Source organism: Parasteatoda tepidariorum, chromosome 2, assembly GCF_043381705.1.
Source record: "Parasteatoda tepidariorum isolate YZ-2023 chromosome 2, CAS_Ptep_4.0, whole genome shotgun sequence".
NCBI classification, from domain to species: Eukaryota; Metazoa; Arthropoda; class Arachnida; order Araneae; family Theridiidae; genus Parasteatoda; species Parasteatoda tepidariorum.
Genome location: NC_092205.1, coordinates 95847276 through 95871077, shown reverse-complemented (window position 1 = coordinate 95871077; position 23802 = coordinate 95847276). Strand labels below are relative to the sequence as shown.

Here is a 23802-nt window from a genome sequence, read left to right as displayed (position 1 = left end):
ATTCACAAATTACGTATATATATTTCGTTTTTTCTGCTTTTTACGTGTTCTACTAAATTTACTTTATTCCAGAGAGCAAAATTTACATTTTTAAATTTAACTCATAGTTTCTTTTTTGTGCTGACGTGTTTAAATGGAGCATAATTTTATTTTATTTTTTCCACAAAATTGAAATGCAAATTTTTTGTCGAAGCATGTAGTAGGATTTAATAAATTATTGAAATAGTTTGTGAAAATTTCTGATGCTGGCATATAAAATTAATTTCTCAGAAACAAAAATATCAACAACTTTGGAAATATTTTTATGAATATTTTCCCTTCTTGCACCCTTAGAAGATTTCTACTAACATTTTTGAGGACTCATGAAGTTAAAAAAAAGGAAAAGAAAAAAAACTTAACTCCATTCGTAATTTCTAAAAAAATAAAAAAGCCTTTGTTTATATTATAAATACTAATATCATGCGGATATTTGATTACAAATAACATAGGGTAAATAGCGAAAAATAAAGTTTAGTACAATATATATTCAGGAAACTGTTCAAATATTATGTAAATACCTAACTGGTTGGAAGGGTTTGTGATTTGCATATTTATATGACAAGGGGGGAGGGGGTATGAGTATTGCTTATGTAAGACATTAAAATTGTACCTTTATTTTCAAAAATTTTATAAAAATCTTTTCTATTTCAAAATACCTTTATTTTAAAAATTTAAATAAAAATCAAAATAAAAAATGTCCTATTTGGAATAAAAGTTAAACTTGCAGAATGAAAAAAAAAATTTCTTCGAAAAGTTTGAGGTAGAGTTTTTAACACAAAAAGAAAAACACAAAAGTTTCTTAACAAATATTCTACTCAAAATTTTACAAATTACATTAAAACTTAAATGCCACATACTATTTGAATTTAGTCCTAAAAATTAGATTACTATAGTAAAAGTCAAAGCAAGTTGAGAAGGGTTGTGACTTTCTTACGGTAAGCATGAGTAAAGAGGTTTGTGATTTGCTTCATTTTGTTGACAAGAGAGGAGGAGTTCAAAATTGTCAAAAATATGTATGGCCTCTCAACAAATGCCTTTTTTTGTTTATTAATAAATAAATAGCAGATTGATATTGATGATTGCAACTTTCTAAAGATGCTCTCACGCTTTTTTTTTTTTTTTTAAGTTTTAAATTTTGCGTTGATTTGCAGAGACAAATTGTTCTGTAAATTTGATTTACAAATTGTGTAAATTTGATTCATGACTTTTCATGATTAATTCTAAGAATTTTTCAAGACTTAATGAAGTTACAATTTCCTCCGACAAAAACACAACAAAAAATTTAAATGTATAATCAAAACTGTTATACTCTGCATCTTCATATTTATAGAAATTAAATTTAAAAAACAGAGTAAAGAAAGAGTTGAAGCAATGAAATAGCTGAGAAAAATACAAAAGCAAATGAATTTTTTTTAATTTTTTTTTTCAGCAGAATTACATTCTAAAGATACTTTTCTTGTTCATCCGAAAGATTAGAAATACTCCTGACTTTTCTGTCCTCATTTCGGAATTAAAAAAAATCGCTAATAACTGGCGTGCTTCAACTAGAATTTTAAATTGATAAAATTTTTAAAAAATAAATAATAGGAAAAATTTGGAAATCACAGAAGTTTAAAAGATAATTCTCTCTGGAAATGATGTTTTTTCTTTCATTTTTTGAAATAACACCATAACTTTTAAAGAACATGATAAAAACATTTTATATTTTAATAAAATATGACTGTGAGTGGGGATTTTGTTACACATTCAGATATTCGGAACACTATGAAATTGGAGGAAGCGGGGTAAATTCCATTTTAAAAATTAAATTTTTTGGCAACCTAAATCCATGACTTTCCATGATTTTTTTAAAAAAATAATTAAAATCATAGCATTTCATGACAAATTTTGTTCAATACCAAAATTCATGACTTTCCATGATTTCTCATGACTTTCCAGGTGTGCAGATACCCTGCACATTTCACTTTTAAGTAATGCTTTTGAATTTCATACCAGCCAACTTTAAATCCTTTCAAGGATGATTTTTCCCAGTGGCAGTAATATAGAATTTTAATTACAAATTTAAGCAGAAACATACGCTGTATATTGAAAAAGCTTGTGTGGACTACCATGACACTATTACATAATAATATATATGCTTAATTTTTTTTTTTAAATAATGGTGGTCAATAAGATAATAAATTAAGTTTATAAATGCAAGGAATATATAGAAAGCATATATTTTACTTAAAATATAGAAATAAAATGTTATGCCAAATACGTAAAAGTTGGCATTTACAGAACAAAAACAAACATAATAATAATAAAAAATACTGCATTTATTCAATAGGAAATTATAAATATAAAATTCATCAATTACATTATGGTGGGCATAAAAAGATAGATATTGAATAAAAATTACGATAAAATTGCTTAAGTACTATGCACTTTGTCATACAAGATTTAAAATATTATATATAATAACAAACATACATAATATCCTAAAATATATATAACATCCTAAATTTAAAATTAATGGATATTATAGAAAATGTGGAGAACAAGTTGTAGATGTTGTCGTATCATACAGGATTAAAAAGCAAGCATTCAATGTCCTAAATTTAAAATTGACAGGAATTACAGAAAACAATGTGTTATCTTTTTGAGAGCGAGTTGTAGATTTCATCGTAACTTGACCGCAGAGCATCCACGAATGCAGCACCATCCTGATGTGTTTTGTAAGAGCTGACTAAACAACCAAGCTGATTGTCTAGAAAACCATACGCGATGCCAAATCCATCTTTGACCACTGGCCCAAATCCCCCACCACTGAAATAAAAGCCAAAAAGAGTAGAGGTGGAGATGACAAAGTGATTGGCTTTAACGAAAGATGGATCTTCAAAGAGATGAGGAACTTTCTGATTCAATTTTTCAGCCATGATGCGCAATCCAAAGAGATGGCGATCAAACCCTTGGCCTAAACAACATAGAATAATTTCAACATTTTTATTACAAAATGGCGTCCAGTTCTTTGAAAAGTTATATAAATCAGGGGTCTGTTTAGAAGAAATTTCGGTCCATTAAAGGACCCTTCACAAAACATTTTAACCTAAAAACGAACCCTTCAGAAAATGATTTTTCTTTTAGTCGGGCCCTTCAAAAATTCGTAAATCTTCATAATTGTTTTGTTAATCGAATAAACCCTTCCCAAGAGGAAAAAAATAAAAATGGATGTAAACGAATTAAGTTTTGTCTTCGGCAGACGCTTCTTCCAATATTCATCCGAAATGAATATTCTGCGCTCAGCAGTTTAGGCTAAATATCATATATTTGTATGTTGCATCACTAATTTAGAAGCAGCAATTGCTGTTTATTTTTGAAAATTTAATTTTTTTTAATTATAGTTTTACAGTGTTGAGCATAATCTTGTATCTATTCACTATTTAAAAACTCCTTGAAAAAGTTTTTTGTAATAACAGGACCCTATTTGCACAAATTCATAAAAGCAGGACCCTGGTTGAAAGAATGTGTCTTAACGTTTATTTTATATTCACAAATTACGAGTAATTTTTTCACAATTTTACAAAAACAGACCTTTCACAAAATGTCTGGACAGACCCCTGTAAATGATTTATTGTTTTAGAAAATAATTAAATTAATTTTTAGAAAATAATGTGGTTATACGAAACTTTAAAACTTTTATGCATGCAATTTAAAATATTAATTTTTAACTTTTAAGTGTAATTTATTTTGCACTAAGCATTTGATTTTTGCAATAAAAAAAAATAGACAATTTATGTACCTTAATCACCAAAATAGCTTGACAGTTAAAAGGTTAATGTACACATAAATAAAATACTTACATTAAAATAAAATATGGGCAAATGAAAAGAATTAAAATAGTACATAAATATCCATACCATAGCAACTCCTTTAGTGACATTTTTTTTTTTTTTTTTTTTTTAAGTTTTATTTTCTGAAGTCATCAGCAAATGACAGTGCAAATCATATGTAAGAAAATAACTTTCAGTCAACATTTAAAAATTCATGAAAAGGATACTTCCCACAACCTTATAATGGGTCAGGATGCGTAGCCAAATCCCTCAACAAAAAATAAGCACCTTTAAAGTACTTTTTAAGCACTCAAAAAATATTTTTAAGCACTATATACATTAAAAAAATGCAAAATAATTTTCAAAGACTTTACATGTTCATGATAAAATAACTAGTTTCTGACAAAGAATTCTTTCTTCTTGATCACATTCTAAACTCAGTGGTGCGACAGCCCATAGAGGGCCAAGGACTACTGTGCCCATCTAAGTTTTCTTGACTTTGGGCTCTGGGGTGCAGGAGCAGATGTTCCGGTTTGGAGGTCAGCCGAAAGCGGAGCCCCCCAGTGTTTAGTTTCCAAGCTTGCTTGGTACTCATTTATCGACCCACTGAAGGGATGAAAGGCTGTATTGATCATATCAGTCACCATAGAAAGATCGAGAGATTTTTCGTTTCGATTTCAGAGGGTGGGAAATAAAACCTGAAATCAAGAATATCTTGCAAAGTTGCACATGAGAGTGCAAGAAGCTCACCGAATGCAGCTCAGTAGACACACATGTGGACTCCCAAGTATTTCATCAAATATGTAGTAACATGATTGGTGCTATCATACGTTACGGACCGACGGTACGCCGAAATGGATTGTGGTTGAATGAACTGTGAAAACCACGAGTTTACATAATATGCAGCGAAAATTGACATGGAAAAGAAGTAAAATCTCATTTTTGAAAAGGGAAAATTAAGCACCTTTAAGAGATTTTAAAAAACGAAAATCGAAAATAAGCACTTTTGAAAAATGATAAGCACCATGTGGGTTAATGAAACTGGCAAATAGAAAGGATAAAAATACTACATCCTTACCCATTGCAGCTTCTTTAGTGAGTTGATTGTGCACTTTTGTGCATTCCACCATTAACCCTTTCAAGTCTGTAGTATTCCTCTTGTGAAACTCTTCCACACACTTTCTGGTGGCTGTGGTGAGGGGTCTCACAGTCTCTGTCCTACCATGTTTGAATGCAGAAGTACTGCAGGATTCATAGGTTGCAACAAATTTGCCATGAAGTTTGTAAAAGGCCATCTAAAACATGTTATCAAAAGCAAACTATGCAAACATTCATATATATGTTACTGCAAATAACCAAAATCAAGAGAAAGTCGACTTTCACCGGTGAAAATCACGTACTCGCTTTGGTGAATGTCAAAAATATTTGTAATATCCGATTTGATATTAATCCATACCTGCCAACATTGAAGAAATATAATAACAGAGATTTTACTAGCGACATTTTTTACGCTACAAGTAAAGTTTTGATGCATCATGCATAATCATGCAAATCAAAAAGAAAAATTCAAAATTGGAAATTATATAAGCACTTACATTTAGTGCAGTAAAAAAAAAAACTTAATCTAATGAAAACTTAATATAGAAATAGAAATCTTATCTAATTCTATCTTTGTATAGAAATCTTAATCTAAAGAAGATTTTTTAAAACCATTATTTATAATTACTTAAACTATTAACACTCAACATACTGCAGTACTGGCAATAGCACCATCTGTTGAGGAATAAGAGAAGTATTTTTGATATCAGTGGATATTTTATCTCCAAAAAAAAAAATTTTTTTTTATTGCTTCAACAAATAAGGTAAACAGGAGCAAGTCGTAAAATACGGGAGTCTTTGTTAAAAAAACAGGAGAATTGGCAGGTATGTTAATTTATTCGTCGCTATTATTATATTTTTTCAATATTTTAATATTTGCTGAGGATGAGGATAGATTAGGAGAAACATCAGTGTTTCGGTATCAAGTAATGGTTAAATGCATACTTGGAAATGGCACTTGACCTTAAAAAGACATTGATGTAGGGCTTACCGGGCAAATGTATACCAGGCAGTGGCACTTAACTAGACCTAGTATATATTTTGGACACTTACCATAGCGACTATGTGATTTTCAACATTCACCGGTGGGAGTCAACAACCAACAATTCAGGTCATTCACAGTAACATATATATACAGAGAAGCAAAATGTTATTGATTTGAATCAAATATGAAAATCTGATATTTAAATTGTCTTTTTAATCCAGTTTCTTTATAAAAAATAATAAATAAAAAAACAGGGATTTAAAGTTTTTTTCTAAAAAAGGATAATTGCAGAAATTTTGAGAGATGCAAACAAAACTTAGAATTTTTTCTAAAGCAGAAATAGAAATTACAAAAAATTTAGTTCCGAGTTCGAGAGATGTGAAACTAAAAGTTACCAGTTTGATTATCTATCTTTATTAGGTATTTTTATAACAAAAATTCAGAAAGTGAACGGCCATCACGGCTCAATCAGCATTGTTATCGATGACATCTAAAGGTATTGCACTTCATTTTCTTCTTGAAAAAACTTGTAGTTCTAACATTCCTATCTCAGACATTTCTGCCTTTCATAAAGAACATAGCTATGCAATTCATTCTACAATCTATGGTAAAAAACAGTCAATTCTAGTGCAAGATACTTTTAATAACAACGAAATTATATGTTACTAATTTAAAATATGAAACGCGCTGTGTTTACAAAAAAAAACTTCATAAATTTTTTAAAATTGAACTTGTAATAATATTTTATTCTAATATTATGGGTGATATTCTCATATTTTGTTAGGGGAGAGGGGGAACGCACAAAGTATTTCCTTCTTCAGATTTTGTAAATGTTCATCACAGTAAAAAAAAATCATTAAAAATCATGAAATATGCAGTAGTAATTGCTGAAAAAAAGATAGACAACGAAATCACGCGAAACGGATTTCTTAAATGCGTGTTTTGTTAGGAGATTAGGTTGTTGTAATAAATAATATAGTTAAAAAAAATATTGGACTTAAAAACTATGGAGAAATCAATAGCAATAACTGCCGAAAATTCAGTAGAATTATTGCCTTATAAAGTAAATGGTACTCAAATGCACTATTCGAATTTTCCATATTGTTTAAAATGTATCGGGGTATTTAAAATCCGCGTGAAATTCAATAATCAATAATAATATAGTCAAAAATATACAATCGAAACATTACATCGATATCCGATACTATCGGTGTAAATTAAGCGCATCAAAAAGTTATTATCTAAATGCATGGTTCAAATATTACGTGCAAATTTCTGTAAAAAAGAAAAGTAATATTTTTTTTTTACTTTCCAAAAGAAAAATCTTTCTGCAAGAGCTGTGTAACGTTCTGCGACAATGTCACCACGCCGCTGCGATTCTGCCACAGGGTTATCTGATGATGCAAAAATTAGGTTTCAAAATAACAAAAGTATAGAAACCTGTAATCCAAGTTGTACGATGGAGTCAGGACTGAGCTTGAAACTTTTAATGCACTCTCTATGCAAGAGATTGTGTTGCATAACATCTAGCTGCAAAGTAGAAGTGAGCTCATTGAATTTCTCCTCTGCCATCTTAATTTCAGATTTCAGTTGGTCATCAATCTGGAAATCTAAGAGACAATCAAAACTTAAAATTATTTTTCACTCATATTAAAATCGTAAAAAATATATTAAAAAAGATTTTAAAAATGGGATAATAGAGTGATTGAAAATATTTCAATGTTGGTAGCTGTACGAATTTCTTGTACTTGCAAATTTTGCCATGAGAAACTGCATTGATGGCACTGGTAAAGCTACTGACTTTGAAACACTAACTACAAGCAGTAGTTTCGTATACTAACGTGTTTGTGCACGCTTACCATTGGTATTTATTGTGTTAATGAAATTTTACAGTTGTGAGAAGTCAGTTTGTGTTATACATCTTTGTTAAACTAAATAACTAATAGAAAATATAACATTATTTATATTCTACTAAATGAAATTTAAAAATATAGCTTAAGGCCTGGTTTCTTAGGACAAGCGCCTTATCTGGGCGTCAGCGTTAAGTTGACGTTACCCTGATGCCACTAACCCATGATCCGTCTACCACTGACAATACTTTACCTCAGCACTGTGGCCAGTGCGAGACGGATGCAGAATTCGTATCCACCAGCCATGGCTGGGGTTCAAACCTGGTTCACCTCTCTGGAGGGCGAGCGCTGTATCCCCATAACCAACACGGCTTAAAGCAAGTCATTAATATCAATTAAAAAAATCAGTACAACAATGTCTACTCAACACTAACCTAACCTTTTCACCAGCGAAGAAGGATCAATATTGGCAGGCAAAGTTTTTGGTCCAACAAAATGATTAGCTGTTGAGTCTTTGTAAATCTCATTGAAGTACCTCATGACGGCCACACCATCGCCCCAGGCGTGCTCAAAATTCAAGGCGGCTTTCCCATCTTTGGTGATGATGAGCGAGAAGCTCTTGTCAAACCACCTGAAAATCACACAAAAAAGAATTAAAACACCAAAAAATGCTTTTCCAATTTCAGATTTAAAGAATCATATTTTTTTATAGAATTTAATTTCATTCAATATAATCCTTTCATCTTCCTTCCCCCAATTTTCTTTAACTTTAGTTCCCTATATAAATTCCCAGGTGTAAAGATAATTTAAACTACCCTCTGTTTTCCGATTTGTTCTGTATTTCTTCCTTCTGGTTTAGAAACCCTACTATAAATACATTAACAATATTAAAATATGTTATTTAAAAATATACAGGAAGCTCTAGATTATCGATGGGCTTATTATTTGCTTTGTCGATCTGGTTCATGTATAAAATCTTGCTTGTAAAAATGCTATAAGTAAACATGAATTTTTATTTGCTGCACAAAACTGCCGCACGGATCCGTGCAGAATCTCATCTTCCATCTTTTCCAATATGTTAAAATTAAAAAACATACAGGAAACTCTTGATTATCGATGAGCATATTATTTGCTTTGTCGATCTGGTTTATGCATGAAATCTTGCTTATAAAAATGCTACAAGTAGACATAAATTTTTATTTGCTGAACGAAACTACCTCATGGACCCATCCAGATACTTTAATTTTAAACCTCTTGCAACCCCAACCAGAGGTTAGCACACGCTAAGGTTGGTTGAGGATTTCAAAGCTCTAAGAGTGAACAATTGGAACACCCTGGTAAGAAAAAGAGTAGAATGGAAAAAAATACTGAAGAAGGCCTTGGCTCACATAGGGCTGTCAAATCAAACAAGAAGAAATAAGGATTTAAAATTTTATTAGTATTTCATCTCTAGCCAATAATATTTTATATGTGTGAGATTTTGCTTCACAATGTTTTACCTGAATTAGACTCTGCTCAAATATATTTTGATACATCAGTCATTCTTTACTTTTTACTAAATTATGCCAATTATTAATTCTTTTTCAGCATTAACAAAATGTTGTAGAAAAAATTACCAATTTTGAAGAGGAGATTTAATACAATAAAATAAAAAATAATCAAAAAAAATTTTTCTTTACTATTTTACAGTTAATCTGCATAATTCCCTTACCTGTGGTTGTCGTGCCACTAAACTCCATGCATAATTGGGTGATTACTTAATTAAAAATAATTCAAACAAATATTTCAAAGTATGTACCTTACAACAAGATTTTTCAGAGTAATAAGGAAATAGAAAAAAAGCACCTATTATGTGAGTGGCCATGAAGCATTTGGCGTGCATAAGGAACTAGGTCTTTCTCAGCGTCAAAATTTTCATCATCGAGAATAAGCAGAAAAATAGCACTGTCTACTAGCTGCAACTGTTCAGAATTACCAATTTTCACCAAATGCTCTCTGGCTTTTGCCCAAGTATCTCGCTCTTGAGATGTCAGTGCAGGAACGGGATGCTTAGAGGATGGCTGGGTGTCAGATAAAATGTAATTTATGCAGCTGGAAATGTGAGATGGTGGAATTATATCACCTAAAACCAAATAATATGTTTAATTAAAAAAAAATTCGACCAGTTTAATTTCAAATGCAAAACACTTAATACTCAAGAAAAATGGTGTAGATTCTAAATACTCTAAAATATTATAGCGCAAAGGATAAATAAAACATTAAACTCACAGAACAGCAAACCTCTGAAAATAGATACATTAAGAGAGATCCGTAAGAACCCACACTATTTTAAAAAACTAAAAAGTTATAAGATAGCAATTCCAGAGAGAAATTATCTTTTTTACCATGTCCATCAATTGCATCAAATACATAAATATTTCCATTCCTTAATACAGCAATGTGACGAGAATCGGGGAATGATTTTATTTCATCTTTTCCTAGATGGGGTATCCTTGTTGAACAAAATAAATTTTTGAACTGGCTCATATCAAGTGGAAAGGCTTTGAACAAATAAGCCCCATACCATGCAAATCGTTTAGGCATCAACCTGAAAATCAAAGAAAAGCTATTAATTAGTAAAAAGCATTAAAATATACCATTTATACAGAAAACTACTTCAGCTTAAGTATTTAAAACTTTTAAAACCATGCTCTGAAAATTGCAACTGTTCTACTGACATGAGAACTTCCCCAGACTAAATGTCTGAGGCTGTTTTCCACCATTCTATCAAATTTCCCTGATTTTTGTAACTGGTGACATAAATTTTATTACTAATTCTTCAATTATGTCTTATTCTTGATATTAAAATATATTACAAAACAATTACACTTGTCTTTTGAGTTTAAAATGAACAATTTCTTATTAAAAAATTATAAAAACATATATTATTGAAAAAAATATCTTACTTTTTGAGTACGAGGAGTTATTCACAAAGTAACATAGTTTTTCAACATATAAATCACCGCAGATTTTTCCCCCAAAATTTTTTAAGTCTTTTAACTTCTTACACATTTCTCTATTTTCCTACGTAGTTGCCATATCTGTTCAAACATTTGCATGATGTTCTATAACCAGGGTACGTTTTAGATTTTCAAATCCATGACTTTCATAAATAATTCCAAGAATTTTTCCTGACTTACCGAAGTTACTATTTTCTCCACAAAAAACACAACATTAAATTTAAGAAAGTATTATAATAATACTAATTGAAATGATAGGTATAACCAAAACTATTATACTCTGCATCTTCATATTTACTGATTTTAAACTTAAAATACGGAGTAAAGAAAGAGTTGAAGNATTTTGAAAAAAATATTGCAAGACAGAAAAATATTGCTCGCTAAAGTCTTGCTCGTTAAAAGCGACTTCTGTTCCATAGACTTAACATTGATCCAACCAAATATTCTCGTTTCCCTCGGTAAATCCGAGTTCTCGTTAAATCCGAGCTCGTTATAAACGAGTTCAACTGTATAACCAAAACTATTATACTCTGCATCTTCATATTTACTGATTTTAAACTTAAAATACGGAGTAAAGAAAGAGTTGAAGCAGTAAAATAAGTGAAAAAAATACAAAAGCAAATAACTAAATACTGTCAGATATATGTAGTTATTTATAGCTGTTTTATTTCTTCTTAAAAATGAGTGTAATATAAAAAGCCTAAACTGGAATATTAAATGATAAAATAATAAAATTAATAAAAAAATTCTGAAAACACAGAAGTTTAAAAGATAATTCGCTCTAGAAATGATGTTCTTTCTTTCATTTTGAGTGGGGACAATGAGTGGAGATTTTGCAACAAATTTAGATATTTGGAACATCAGAACACTGTGAAATTGGAGGGGGGGGAGGTAAATTCCATTTTAAAAATTAGATTTTTTGGGGAGACATAAACCCGTGACTTTTCATGATTTTTTTTTAAAAATTTGTTGAAAATCATGACATTTCAAGACAAATTTTGTTCAATGCCGAAATCCATGATTTTGATTACATGATTTTTCATGACTTTCCAGGTGCGCAGATACCCTGTATAACCTTTTGCATGCTTAAGTCATAGAAATCTAACTGCCTGCGAGGATAATCAGTTTTTAAATTAAATATTTTGTAGGAATTGCATTGACAGAGGAATACCTTTTGAAGAGTTTTAGCTGCATTGGAAGCATTTTTTTTTTACCATAGAAAACTAAAATTTGTTTCAGTTTCATTTGCTTATAAGCTCCTCATTTCAACAATAGAGGTCAATGTTGTTAATGATTAAAATACAATTACAGATTATTAAAAACGTATATTTAATTGTAAAGCAGTGTTTAAATCATCTATACCTCATTGTTTTCCTAAAAAACTGTGTATCACTTTTTTCAGCATTCAAATGATACACCTCTGGCTCTAAGAGATTATTATGAAGAGATTTCATAAACCTTAATGATGAAAAAACCATGTTTGTCGCTCGTAACAACTGCAAAAATAAAGAATAAAACAAGTTTTCAAAAGGAATAATCATTGAATTTTGCAATCTAAAAACAAGAAATATGTCTAGTTAAAATCAAAAATATTTATGCGAAAAACTTATTTATTTTATGAAAGAAAAAGTTATGCACACATTTTAAATACTTTCTTAACATTAAACTTTGTTTAAAACAATAAAGGAAAAAACGTGTTCGAATTGACATACATTTTAACCTTACACTTTTGACAGCCAAAACAATAGAACAAAATATTTCTTATTGAACATGTGAAGAACAATAGCACAGAAATTTTCAGTACATACACCACAGCCTATCTGTATTTGAAAGTTACATCATCGTGACGCACGGCATATCTGGCAATTTCATTTTTACACATCTTTTCATGTGAACTCTGTGATCAACGTGGATTCAGTCAAAAATAAATGTTAACGAAAATTTTCTAAAATAGCAGACTAATATCAATTTGTTCGGAAAATGGTACATTTTCTTCAGATTTTACTAAAAAATTTTATCAAAATATGGTGTGGTAAGAAAAGTTTTTGATTAATGCGGGACTGCATGGCGCCAATTAAAAATGTGCAACAAAAAACTTGAGAATAATTAAGTGTTTGTTTGCGTTCTGCGGAGATTTGGAAAAATGTGTTCTTGGCTTAAAACAATCATACGAAGCAAAAAGAGAAAATCATGCAGCAAGGAAAAGATATAAAGCTCAAATGGAAATTGAAAGTCACAACTGCAAGAGATTATTTTCGGGAATGGATGAGTGGGCGAACCATGTTAATTGAGAAAAAGAGAAAAATTATTGATGAGGTCACCATCACGGCACGATCAAAATATAGTGTTTCCCTATCCTTTCAGCTTGCAGCCAGTAAGCATTTTCCACTTTCTTTTTGAGCTCACACATTTACGTTAGAAAGATTTGAGTTAACTTTCGCATGTCACAAATTTTGTTTTGCTTTCAGTCTTTTTTGTGCTTAATATGCCTTATTTATCCTTATTAGAGGCTAAAATTGTGGCAGTGTGGCTTATCTGATGATAATCGAATCCCTAAATCTACCTTTGTCTAAAATACATATTTAAGAAGTTCAAAGTAATTACCTATATTATTAAAAGGATAATTTCATTAACATGGGTAATTTAATCTATACAATTAAGTGACACATCATATTACAAATTAAATTGTTAATTTTACTAACACAAAATATCGAGATATGTTTCTAATTATCCTTAAAAGTTAAAAAAATAATTCACATAAAATTTTTGAATTTAAATCATACTTTTTACAATAGATATGATTTAATTAAAAAGAGCTGTAGAAATGTATGACTTTTGAACTTCTAAAATCAAATTTATTTTGATATCTTAAATTTCGCACAAGGTATTTCATGCAAGGAGCATGAACTATAATAATGAACTATAAAACAATTTTCAAATAAAACCTAGTTTTTAAAACCTTTTCATAGTTCCATAGTAGAAACTAAAATCTTTAGAAACAACATGAAGCCTATAGCATTTATTTTTAATAATCAAAGCAGAGATTTTTTTTAATGTGAGAGTAAATTGCAAAATATATCCTAAGCATGTATTGTAGTATTTTTCGTCACAGTAATTCAAAAGATTTTCTTAGAAAATTCACAGACTTCATTCATAGAGTTCTAATAAAATCAGTAAATTTAGAAGACTATTAGATTGCATCTACATTTTGGCCTAATGCTCAGTGGTTTCAAATGCCCAGTTTCCGGTTTAAAAAAACTATTTCATAACAGTAATATAAATCTAAGAAAAATTATTGTATGCAAACAAAATTTATGAAATAAAGTTTTTACAATTATCTTAAAATTAAAAGAAACTAAATGAGTTTTTTTATGAGACAAAATTTTTAAAACCAACAACAACAAAAAAAAGATCAGTTAAAACAATTTACTTGTGTGTTGAATTCAGATTTAGGATCATCTTTAAAAGACAAGAAAGGATTATAGTTTAAAACAAGAGGAGTTCTAGATTTCAGATACATATCAAACCATGGACCTAAAAAATTGAACAAAAAATTAACAAAGTTGCAAGATGTTACAGAATATGTACTCAATTAAAATAAAAGTTCCACTATTTTTGATAAAGTTTTACCTGTGGATTATGAAAAAATAAACCTGCAAACAATGAGTTAAATTAACCTTAAAGAAATATAAATTTAAAATTTTTGAAAGAAAATACACCAAAATCAGAGCCCATGCTAAGCCTTTGCCACTTCTATAAAGGCAATAAAATCATAATTTAGTCAAAACAAATTGTGTTTCGGCAAAATTACTCGAAAACCATTTTTTCTACCAAAAAAAAATATATATATATTCTCCTAAATCCTGAAATTTAAGTTAAAATGAATTTTCCTGAACAAATCCTGTATTTTTTATTTGATTACAGTATAATTTCTGTAAAATACCTCACAAAACCAATTAGAATTATATTAAGTCCAGATAATGTAACCAACAAAGGAGATTATTTAAGCATCAAACAAACTACAGTAAAATACAGATGAACATGTTCATTGTTGTGTCAAAATTCTTACCTACAGTTGTCAATGAAACAGATTAAGTAGCAACAAGATGCATATTATCATCTAACTATTTTAGAAAATAATATGTTTTCCCATAAAAATAACATACTATTTATTAAAATAAACTTACCGTAGAATTTCAAAAACTCAAAGGGTTGCTAAAATAAAAAAATTTAACTATGATTTTATCTTATAGATTGCCACTCTTCAATGATAAATACAATGATAGATACTGCACTCAGCTGGCAGTGAAAAAGTAACCCGAAATTCTTCTAAAGACTTCAAAATTTTTCTACAGCCTCCTCAACTGTAAAATGACTCTTGATTTGAATTTACATTTTATAAAATAGTTTAATTCATAGTATACTTATATTTTGATTTGAAGTTTTCCATGGGAAAAATAATCAAAGACTTGTTTTTTGTTAAAAAGTTTTAAAATTTGGCTAATATTTTTTATCTATGGCCAATAATTTTAAGTACTTAGCACAGGCCCTGAAAATTCTAAAATGCCGCACGCAATTACTTATCTTATAAGGAATAGACAACTTCATATTTTGTGCAACAAGAGTTTAAGAGGAGACAAGTTATTCATGGATTACACTTTAACGTGTTAAGTTGAAATTATCGCAATAATATTGCAAGAATAAATTAAGCATATTACATTAAGAGATCTAAGTCGATAGCAGTAAAGAGATGTAATGGACACATTTAATTTTACTTTATGCTACAATTTGCAACAGATCAAAAATAAGAGCAGCATTTAGTCAATCTGAAAAACATTTATTCTCCGTTAAAATTAATGTCGTATCACAAATGCAGTTTTTTTAATAATTAAGTCTAAAAATTTTAATTTTGACAGAATAGTAAAAATAAAATCGATCTTCTGCAAAAAATATATTGATAAACTTTGTGTAATTTTAAATATATAACATGTATGCAAGAAACTTTAAGGTAAAAACATCTATTTATTCTTATAAATCAGTACTAACACAAAGCACAGTTTGGCAAAAGCGCTGAATAAAGAAGCATAGGACGACTAATGGTCTAAGCTTCAGCTGCTGTAAATATTGAGCTTTAACATAGAAAATACAATTAAATCAACCAATCAATATATATCATATTATACACCTCAGTATCATTAGTATAGATCAATTTAATGAAGCATACTTTAAAATAATTATTAATTATGAAGCTTTTCAACATGAAAAAAAAATCATTTGAAACCACAAATAAAAGAAATTTAAAAAATACCTGATATGTAACTAGTATGCTTGTTTTTTGCATCAACAGATTTTAACTCCTCTTGAAGCTCTGTAAATAAAAAGAAGAATAAATATTTTAAAAAAAGAATAAATCATTACATTTCATTAAAAAAATTATATTTTATGCTTAATTCACTTTTCAAAATCAATTATATATCCAAGAAGAAAAGACCAATTTAACATTCAAGATCATCACAAACTAATATTTTTGGGAGGGGAAAAATTTCCATTTTGCAGAATGACATTCCTATTTTGATTGAATCATAAATTAGCACCTACAATTATTCTTACATATTATATTAAAAGGACATAGAAAGCAACTTCTTGGAGAAATTTTCTTGGAATTAACTATAAATAACATAGTTGTTAACTTTTCCCATTTTCTAGGAAGATTTTGCTATTATATTTTAAATGTCAGCAGAATTTATACTTCGATATTTTATTCAGCATTTCACAAATTTGATTTAAAATTCTATTACTCCAGATTATAGATAATCAATTTTACAATATATGTAAAGTAAGATCGATATATTATAAAATCTACAAGTAAGCATATTAATCTAGAGCAGTGGTTATCAACTGGCCGGCCGCAGGCCATATCCAGTCTTTTTTGTGGCCTGCAAACTAAAATATATAGTTGTCATTTTTTTGCGGAAAATTTTCGCAAAAATCTATATGGGTTTAAGGTACTTTTCTTCGTTAAAAAAAACCCCTAATTTCTTTGTTTCTGTGAAATTTGTAATTCAATACTTTTGTTTTGTACAACTTGATAAAAATCCAACAGTAATATTTATTGTTCCTTCAAACATAAAAGAGTTCTATATAAAATTTTGATAAAGTTGCGGCCCACCATTTGACTGGTGTTTTTAATGAGGCCCCCGGCATTTTGCAAGTTGGAAACCACTGATCTAGAGGTCTTTATCCTTTTGCCATCCAGAGGCCACGATAATAATTCAGGAAACTGCAAGGGCCGCACATGTATTAATTGAATATGAAAAAATTCAATAGCAGAAGGAAAATAGTAGTCGATGTTGTTGTTGTCCTATGACCCTTGTCCATAGTAACAAGGCAGAGGGGTGTGCTTCTTGTTTTCCAAAGGCGGCATCTATGACCAAGAATTAGACTTGCACTACACAGATACGTCACAGTCAGTTTTAAGAGGAGGACTTTGTGACCTCGCAGATTCAGCATACACCAGTCATCATTTTGTATATGGGAAGTCAAATAAGGGATAAAACTCAAAATATGGCCAACCCTTCACTCTATTTAGGCTGTGATATTAATTTTGTTAAATTTGGTTTAGACTCATAACCTGTTCAAATTTATAAATTACGGAAAAGTCTTATAAATGGTAAAATTAAGCATAAATTTAAACACAAATCACAATAATAAAACTTCCTAGAGCATTTCGCCTCGTAAGCAAACATAAGAGAGGAGGGATACACCAGAGGTTTTCTAAATCTCATCTGGTTTTATTAAGCTTGTTGTTGTTTACATTCAGTAAACTATCCATAGTTTACAACATTAAGCTACAAGCTAACTATTTGCAGCCTAATGTAACAGCATATTTCACAATTAATATGTCTTTATTTTTAATTAAGAAATCACAAAATTTATTCGGAAACTTCAAAAAATAAATTATGTGTTCGCAGGGGTGATTGTGAGCCCCACTCAAAAATCTTGAAAATTTCTTGAGTAAAATCATTAATGACTCAATTAAAAAAGTTAATGTCTTTATAAATTTAAATCATTGATATTTTCACAACATGAAATTCTAAATAAATTATATGCAGCATAATTTAAATCAATAATTATGTATAAGTTTATTTTTATCTCTAATCACATTTATTAGTCTACCAGAAAAAATATTTTCAAATGAAAGAGATGCCAAGTATAAATTTTAGTTCTAATATTTTTAAATAAAATATACAAGATTTTTTAATGCATAAGTGTGATCGATGATTTCTTGAAAATTCTGTACCCTGGATTTCCGGAACATAGTTATCGAAAAATCCGGAAATCCGCTTTTTTCCGGAGCACAATCTTCTCTGCTCTATTTAGTTGAGCAGTCCACCAATTTTGAAAGCCTTCCAACTACATAAATAAAAAATATAATGACAGATAGACAGACACCAGTATAAGACACATACGAACACACACATATATATATATACCAAAACAAAATTGTCATTAGACCCCGAGATTTATCTTGCATATCATTTTGGTTAATTATGACTTTAATAAATCTGGGTGCGTAGTAAAATTTTTCAGCAAAAAATAAGCACCTTTTAAGTACTTTTTAAGAACTCAAAAAAAATTTTAAGCACTTTTACACAATTATGTAAAAAAAAAATTTATTCAAATTAGAAATAATTAATTTAACAATTATTTAAAAAGATTATCTCTCTTCAGAGTTGCTCATGAGAATGAATGAATCCTTCCCACCGAATCCAACTCAGTATTCGAACCTGCAGGTATTTCATAAAATGATTGGCGCTTTTCATACGCTATGGACCTAAAGGACGCTGAAATGGATTGTGGTTGAATGAATTATGAAACATTAAATAGTACAATGTGAAAAACAGACTTTTTTAGTAATTCGAAGCAAAAATTTATATGGTGAAAAAAGCACCTTTGCATGAAAACATGAAAAAAAGCACCTTTGAGGGCTTTTAAAAACCGAAAGTCGAAAATAAGCACCTTTAAGCACTTTTTAAAAATGCTACACACCCTGTAAAAAATGAGCTTTTCTCCTTAATTTTTTCAAATATTAAAAAATGAACCTTTTGCAAACTATATATTGTACCTTTTCCAGGAGAGGATTTGAAATTTTCAACGATTCCTATTGTTTTTTGCAACTCATCAGCAGTGAGGAGAGGCTTAACTGAATTTATATACCTTTCACATGTTTTTTCAAGCTCAGGAATCGGAAGACGCGGTAAACTGTTTTGAAAATGCATTGTATCTACAATACTCCTTTGTAAATATTGCACGTTCTGGCCTGATAACCTGTAAAAATATAAAATAAATAAAACAATGTTATAACTAATTTAAAATACGAAATAAATTTTATACAACTTTTAAAACTTCATGGGCATATAATGAAAAGCTACAATTTTAAATTATTCCAGTATTTCTTTTATAGGCTTTGTTTGTATATTGTGCTATCATCTAGAAAAAATTGCAGAACATTGTAAAGCTCTGATCTTGAAACATTACTGAAAAAGAGTTTGATATAATGATGACCAAAAACTTCTGAGAATTTCCTTATTTATGTAAAGTAAATAATAATATAAACAAGTGAGTATTTAGTTTTCTGGAGAAGCAAGCACTGATGTAACTAGAATTTAATTTTTTATAATGTTTGTTAAAAAAAAAAACATTCCAAGAATTAAAGTGTAAGCTACAATTCTGTAAAAGGCTTTATTTAAAAAAATACAAAAATAGGACTTTTTATGTTTCGAGGAAAAGGGTTAAATTAAACTTTTATCCTGGGACTTTAAAATCTATCTCCTGTTTAGTAAATGATAAAAATAAAAGCAAATAAATTGTTAAGGAAAATAACACTGAAAATAAACAAATTTTTTCATTATATAAGGGAACAAAGTTGATTTTTAATAAGTTGATTTTTAAGTATTTTTTTTTTTCCATGAAACAAAAAACATCAGAATATCAAAATCAAAAAGATAAAATAAATTATTTATTACCTACAAATAGAATGTTCTTATAACTAAATAAATTTACAACCAAATAAGTTTTAATAATTCTTACTCATGATACTTAGAACTAGTCCTTGTGACCTATGAAAAAGGAAAAAAATTTCATTATGTATTTGCAATACTTTTACAATAATTGATATTGAACATTTATTATAGGATATTAACAAATTTAAAAGCTAAAGCAAATAAGGCATTTAACGTCTACAAAATTTATCAGTTAAAATGAAATAAGATAAGGGTCTGATGGTACAGTACCCACATTTTATTCAAAATATTATTTTTCAGAAAACATTATGAACACTTAAATGACAATAAAGCCATTATCTTCAACTAACAAGAAGTCTATCATTTGCAAATTGTTGGAAAAGCGCATACACTAAATTTGTTTTCAACTAAAAAAGTAAATTTTAATGTTTTTAATTTAATGACATTTCCAATTTAATATTACCATATATTTTTCAAGAGCAGAAATATTCTATTTTATATTGTAGGGTGACCTGGGGTAATTCCTGATCAAAAAATGCAAACATCTATTTTGTGAAAAAACTATTCAAGGTAGAATTTTAATATTTACTGGAAATTTGAGGCCATATGGGATGAGTCCTATGCTACCTTCTTTTGTTTGAAAATCTAATCAGAATTTAAAAGATTTTAAATTTTAAGTGATCAGGAATTACCCCTTCTCCTGATCATTTCTGGGATAATTACTGATCACCAGTTTTTACAGTAAAAGGGCTGTTTAATAATAATTATACAATGGTAATTAACAAATAAGACATTAAGATCAAACAAATAAACCAAAGAGATATTTTTCAGCAGCTATTAAAACGTTTTATTTAAAAGCCGGAATAAAGATTAACACTTCAGCTCTGGCAGCAGCTCTCACACTGAAATTTTCATTTTCAATCATTAAAAGAAATTCACTATTTTTGCTTTCTAGAAGCTTAGTATCCTTTTTAGGCTTATAATTTCTCACCATATTTATATTAGGTTAATTTATCAACTTAAAAATTATTCTAACAATGTACACACATAAAATTAAGATAGAAGCAAGGTAAGACAAGCTAGAAATGGTGCATATCAGAACACATTTGTCTTGTATACAGTTAAAAACAAATTTTGTGATTATAGTTAAAATATATTTTATAGTTGTTCCACTTAATAAATATGAACTGTTATTTAAGAAAAGACAATTGACTATTTATTAGCTATTTTTTATACTATTTATAAGAAGAAATGACAATGATCAGGAATTACCCCAGTGATCAATAATTACCCCATCTGTAGGGGGCAACATTTGATATAGTTTCCTATAATCAATTATAATGTTTACAGTAGATGTGAAACAATTAAACAAAAGCTTACACTATTTTTATATCAAAGAAAAAGAAAGTAACTCAAAATATTTATTATTAAGAGAAGGAGGGGGATCTTTGCAGAAATGTGCACATTTTGAAACCCATCTTTGAAATGGAAAATGCAGAAAGCATTTTAAAAGATACTTATTTTGTTAAATTAAACAAAAAACTATTATTAAGTAAATGTAGTTATACTTTAGTAAAGTGTACAAGCTTTCTTGTCCATGTCTCAAATTTAAAAAATAATAATTTTTTAAAAAATAAAACTTAGGTGATCATTATTTACCCCAGAAACAGAGTGATCGTGAATTACCCCGGGTCACCCTATATAATTAAATTGACTTGGAATAAACATGAGTAAACTACGTAAGGACAAAATATAAAATTTGTACTGATTAAATGTATAATCCTATAGACGTATTAAAAAAATTTTATTTTGTAAAATACTTCAAATTAGATATCCCTTAGTTTATAGTTGCTTTGAAACAATGTGGCAGAATTTTTTCGGGCTTTCTGCGGCATACCTCTAATAATAATATCTTTCTGTAAGATACTTTTAAAAATAACAAATATACATGTTACTAAATTAAAGTAACAGAAGCGTCAAAATTTCAAAAAAAAATAATAATAATTCTTTTTGGATGAAATAAAAAAAATTTTGAATTAAATATGCAATTTTTTTATTCTAATATTATGGGTGATGTTCTCGCATTTTGTAGGGGGAAAACACACTAATTATTTCCTCTTTCGCATTTTGTAAATCAGTATCATATTAAAAAAATAATTTAAAAAATCGTGAAATCCGTAGCAGTAACTACCGGAGAGAGAAAAATCGACAACAAAACCACGCGAATGGGATGATGAAAAGACTAAATGCGTGTTTTCATTTCGAGATTCAGTTGTTGTAATAAATAATATCGTAATAAAAATATCGGATTTTAAAAACTACGTGGAAATCAATAGTAATAATGACTTTATTAAAAAATTTAGAATGAAAATTTCTGCAGAAAAGAAAACCGAATTTTTTTACTTCATTATTCTTTATTTTTCATTATTATCAAAGGAGAATAGAAAAATCACAAGCATTTTTTTCACTCCGATGCATGAGAAAGACATCTTTTGAATATAATGCTGAAGAAAAGATAAAAATCATTCGAAAATTTCTGCAGAAAAAAAAATTTATGTACTTTCCAAAAGATAAATCTTTCTGCAACAACTCGATAACGTTCTGCGACATTGTCGCCGTTTCGCAGCGATTCTGCTACGGGGCTTTGAAAAAAGTTTTTTTTCTGGGGAGGAAAAATAATATACACAGTGGGAAAATAATCTACAGTGCTGCAGATAATGACGGGGTCAAAACACCACAGTTAGTGAAAACTTAATTTAGATGTAGAAAAACGTTTTGTGATTTCTCTATATTTTAAGTACCAAAAACAAATAAAATTACTAACTGAGAAACTAACGCAGTCACTATTTTCATTTTATAATATAGGGTGACTACTAACAACAAAAGCAGTAATCGTTCTCTGTTTTTTAATTACATATGTCTGAAAATTGAAATTAATTTTTTTTCGATCGGCAAAGCAATAAGGCATTTAGAATTTCTTTCCAGGAAAAAGATTGCTAACTGCTGGTCAATATCATTTTTCTTTTAGAAAAAAATCAAATTATTCCAACTCTGGTATAGAAGTACTTCCAATGTTTTGAATCAAAGAATGTTTTGAATCAAGGAACAAAGAATTGTCGAAAATATCAGCATGTTTTGAGGAACCAGGAAAAAAAGAAGCTCAAATGGAGAAAATTCAAAACCAGTCTCTGGGGAAACCACAAGATAATATTTTTTTCCTTAATTCCCTGTTAAACAGAGGAGAAATTTTTGTTTTCGCAAATAGGTATTAATAAAGAAATTTAAATTTATACTCATAAAATATATATATATATATATTCATTCTTATTTTTATTAAAACTGGAGAGGATCTACTACGTTGAGTCTGAAACAACAAATAAACAAAATAAATTACAAAGCAAATAAAATATAATTTTTTTTTCCTTATAGCATCAGAGTACAACCTACTGAAAGATATCTATGAGGTATTTTTATCCAAAAAAGAGAATTTCTATATGTGTTATACACATTCATAATGTTATTCATTATAGACAACTTGAAAGACTTAAAATTAATGAAAATCAAAACAAATAATGAATCAAATTAACGATTTATAAGAGGACGATCTTGACAATTTGATAAGAACAGAACTAGATTAACATGATGACAGGAAAATTTTAAATAAATAACAGCTAGACTAATGTATGCATAAACTGATATTTGCTTGTAGCTTGTATAGTTGTGTAGTATTTTAAAATATTAATAGTAAAGATATTAAGATGCTTGTTTTATTATACTTTCTAAAATTCTATAATTATTTCATTTTTAAAATAAAAACCAAAAATATTTTAAGTCGTCATTAGAATTACTTGAAATGTTCAGGTTATGTACTTCTCAACTAAAGTTTTGTTTTTGAGTGGAAGTTTCTGGCAAGAATCGCTTGAATTCAAAACAATAGTCGGTAGTAAATATTTATCATAAGCATACCTCCAAATAATCAAGTATCTACCGGTTCAT

The 23802-nt window shown here is 28.8% G+C and overlaps 1 protein-coding gene across 3 annotated transcripts; it reads right to left on the bottom strand.

Annotated features, from left to right (window-relative positions):
* Positions 1–2336: 2336 nt before the first annotated feature.
* LOC107441816 (Carnitine palmitoyltransferase 2) lies at positions 2337–23787 on the bottom strand. 3 transcript variants are annotated; one of them, XM_071177954.1, is made up of 12 exons: positions 23655–23787; positions 19874–19902; positions 18909–19111; positions 16092–16151; positions 14214–14317; positions 12146–12279; positions 10169–10371; positions 9630–9906; positions 8219–8415; positions 7375–7544; positions 4930–5146; positions 2337–2995 (listed from the first exon to the last, which is right to left on the bottom strand). In XM_071177954.1, exons 3-12 carry the CDS (start codon positions 19060–19062, stop codon positions 2673–2675), a joined length of 1839 nt encoding a protein of 612 aa, XP_071034055.1. In that variant the 5' UTR covers positions 19063–19111; positions 19874–19902; positions 23655–23787; the 3' UTR covers positions 2337–2672. The 3 variants fall into 3 exon arrangements, with proteins under 3 accessions (XP_071034055.1, XP_015910684.2, XP_042907530.1); XM_016055198.3 differs by lacking the exon at positions 23655–23787 and adding an exon at positions 23254–23486; XM_043051596.2 differs by lacking the exons at positions 19874–19902; positions 23655–23787 and adding an exon at positions 19810–19828.
* Between the last annotated feature and the right edge of the window lie 15 nt (positions 23788–23802).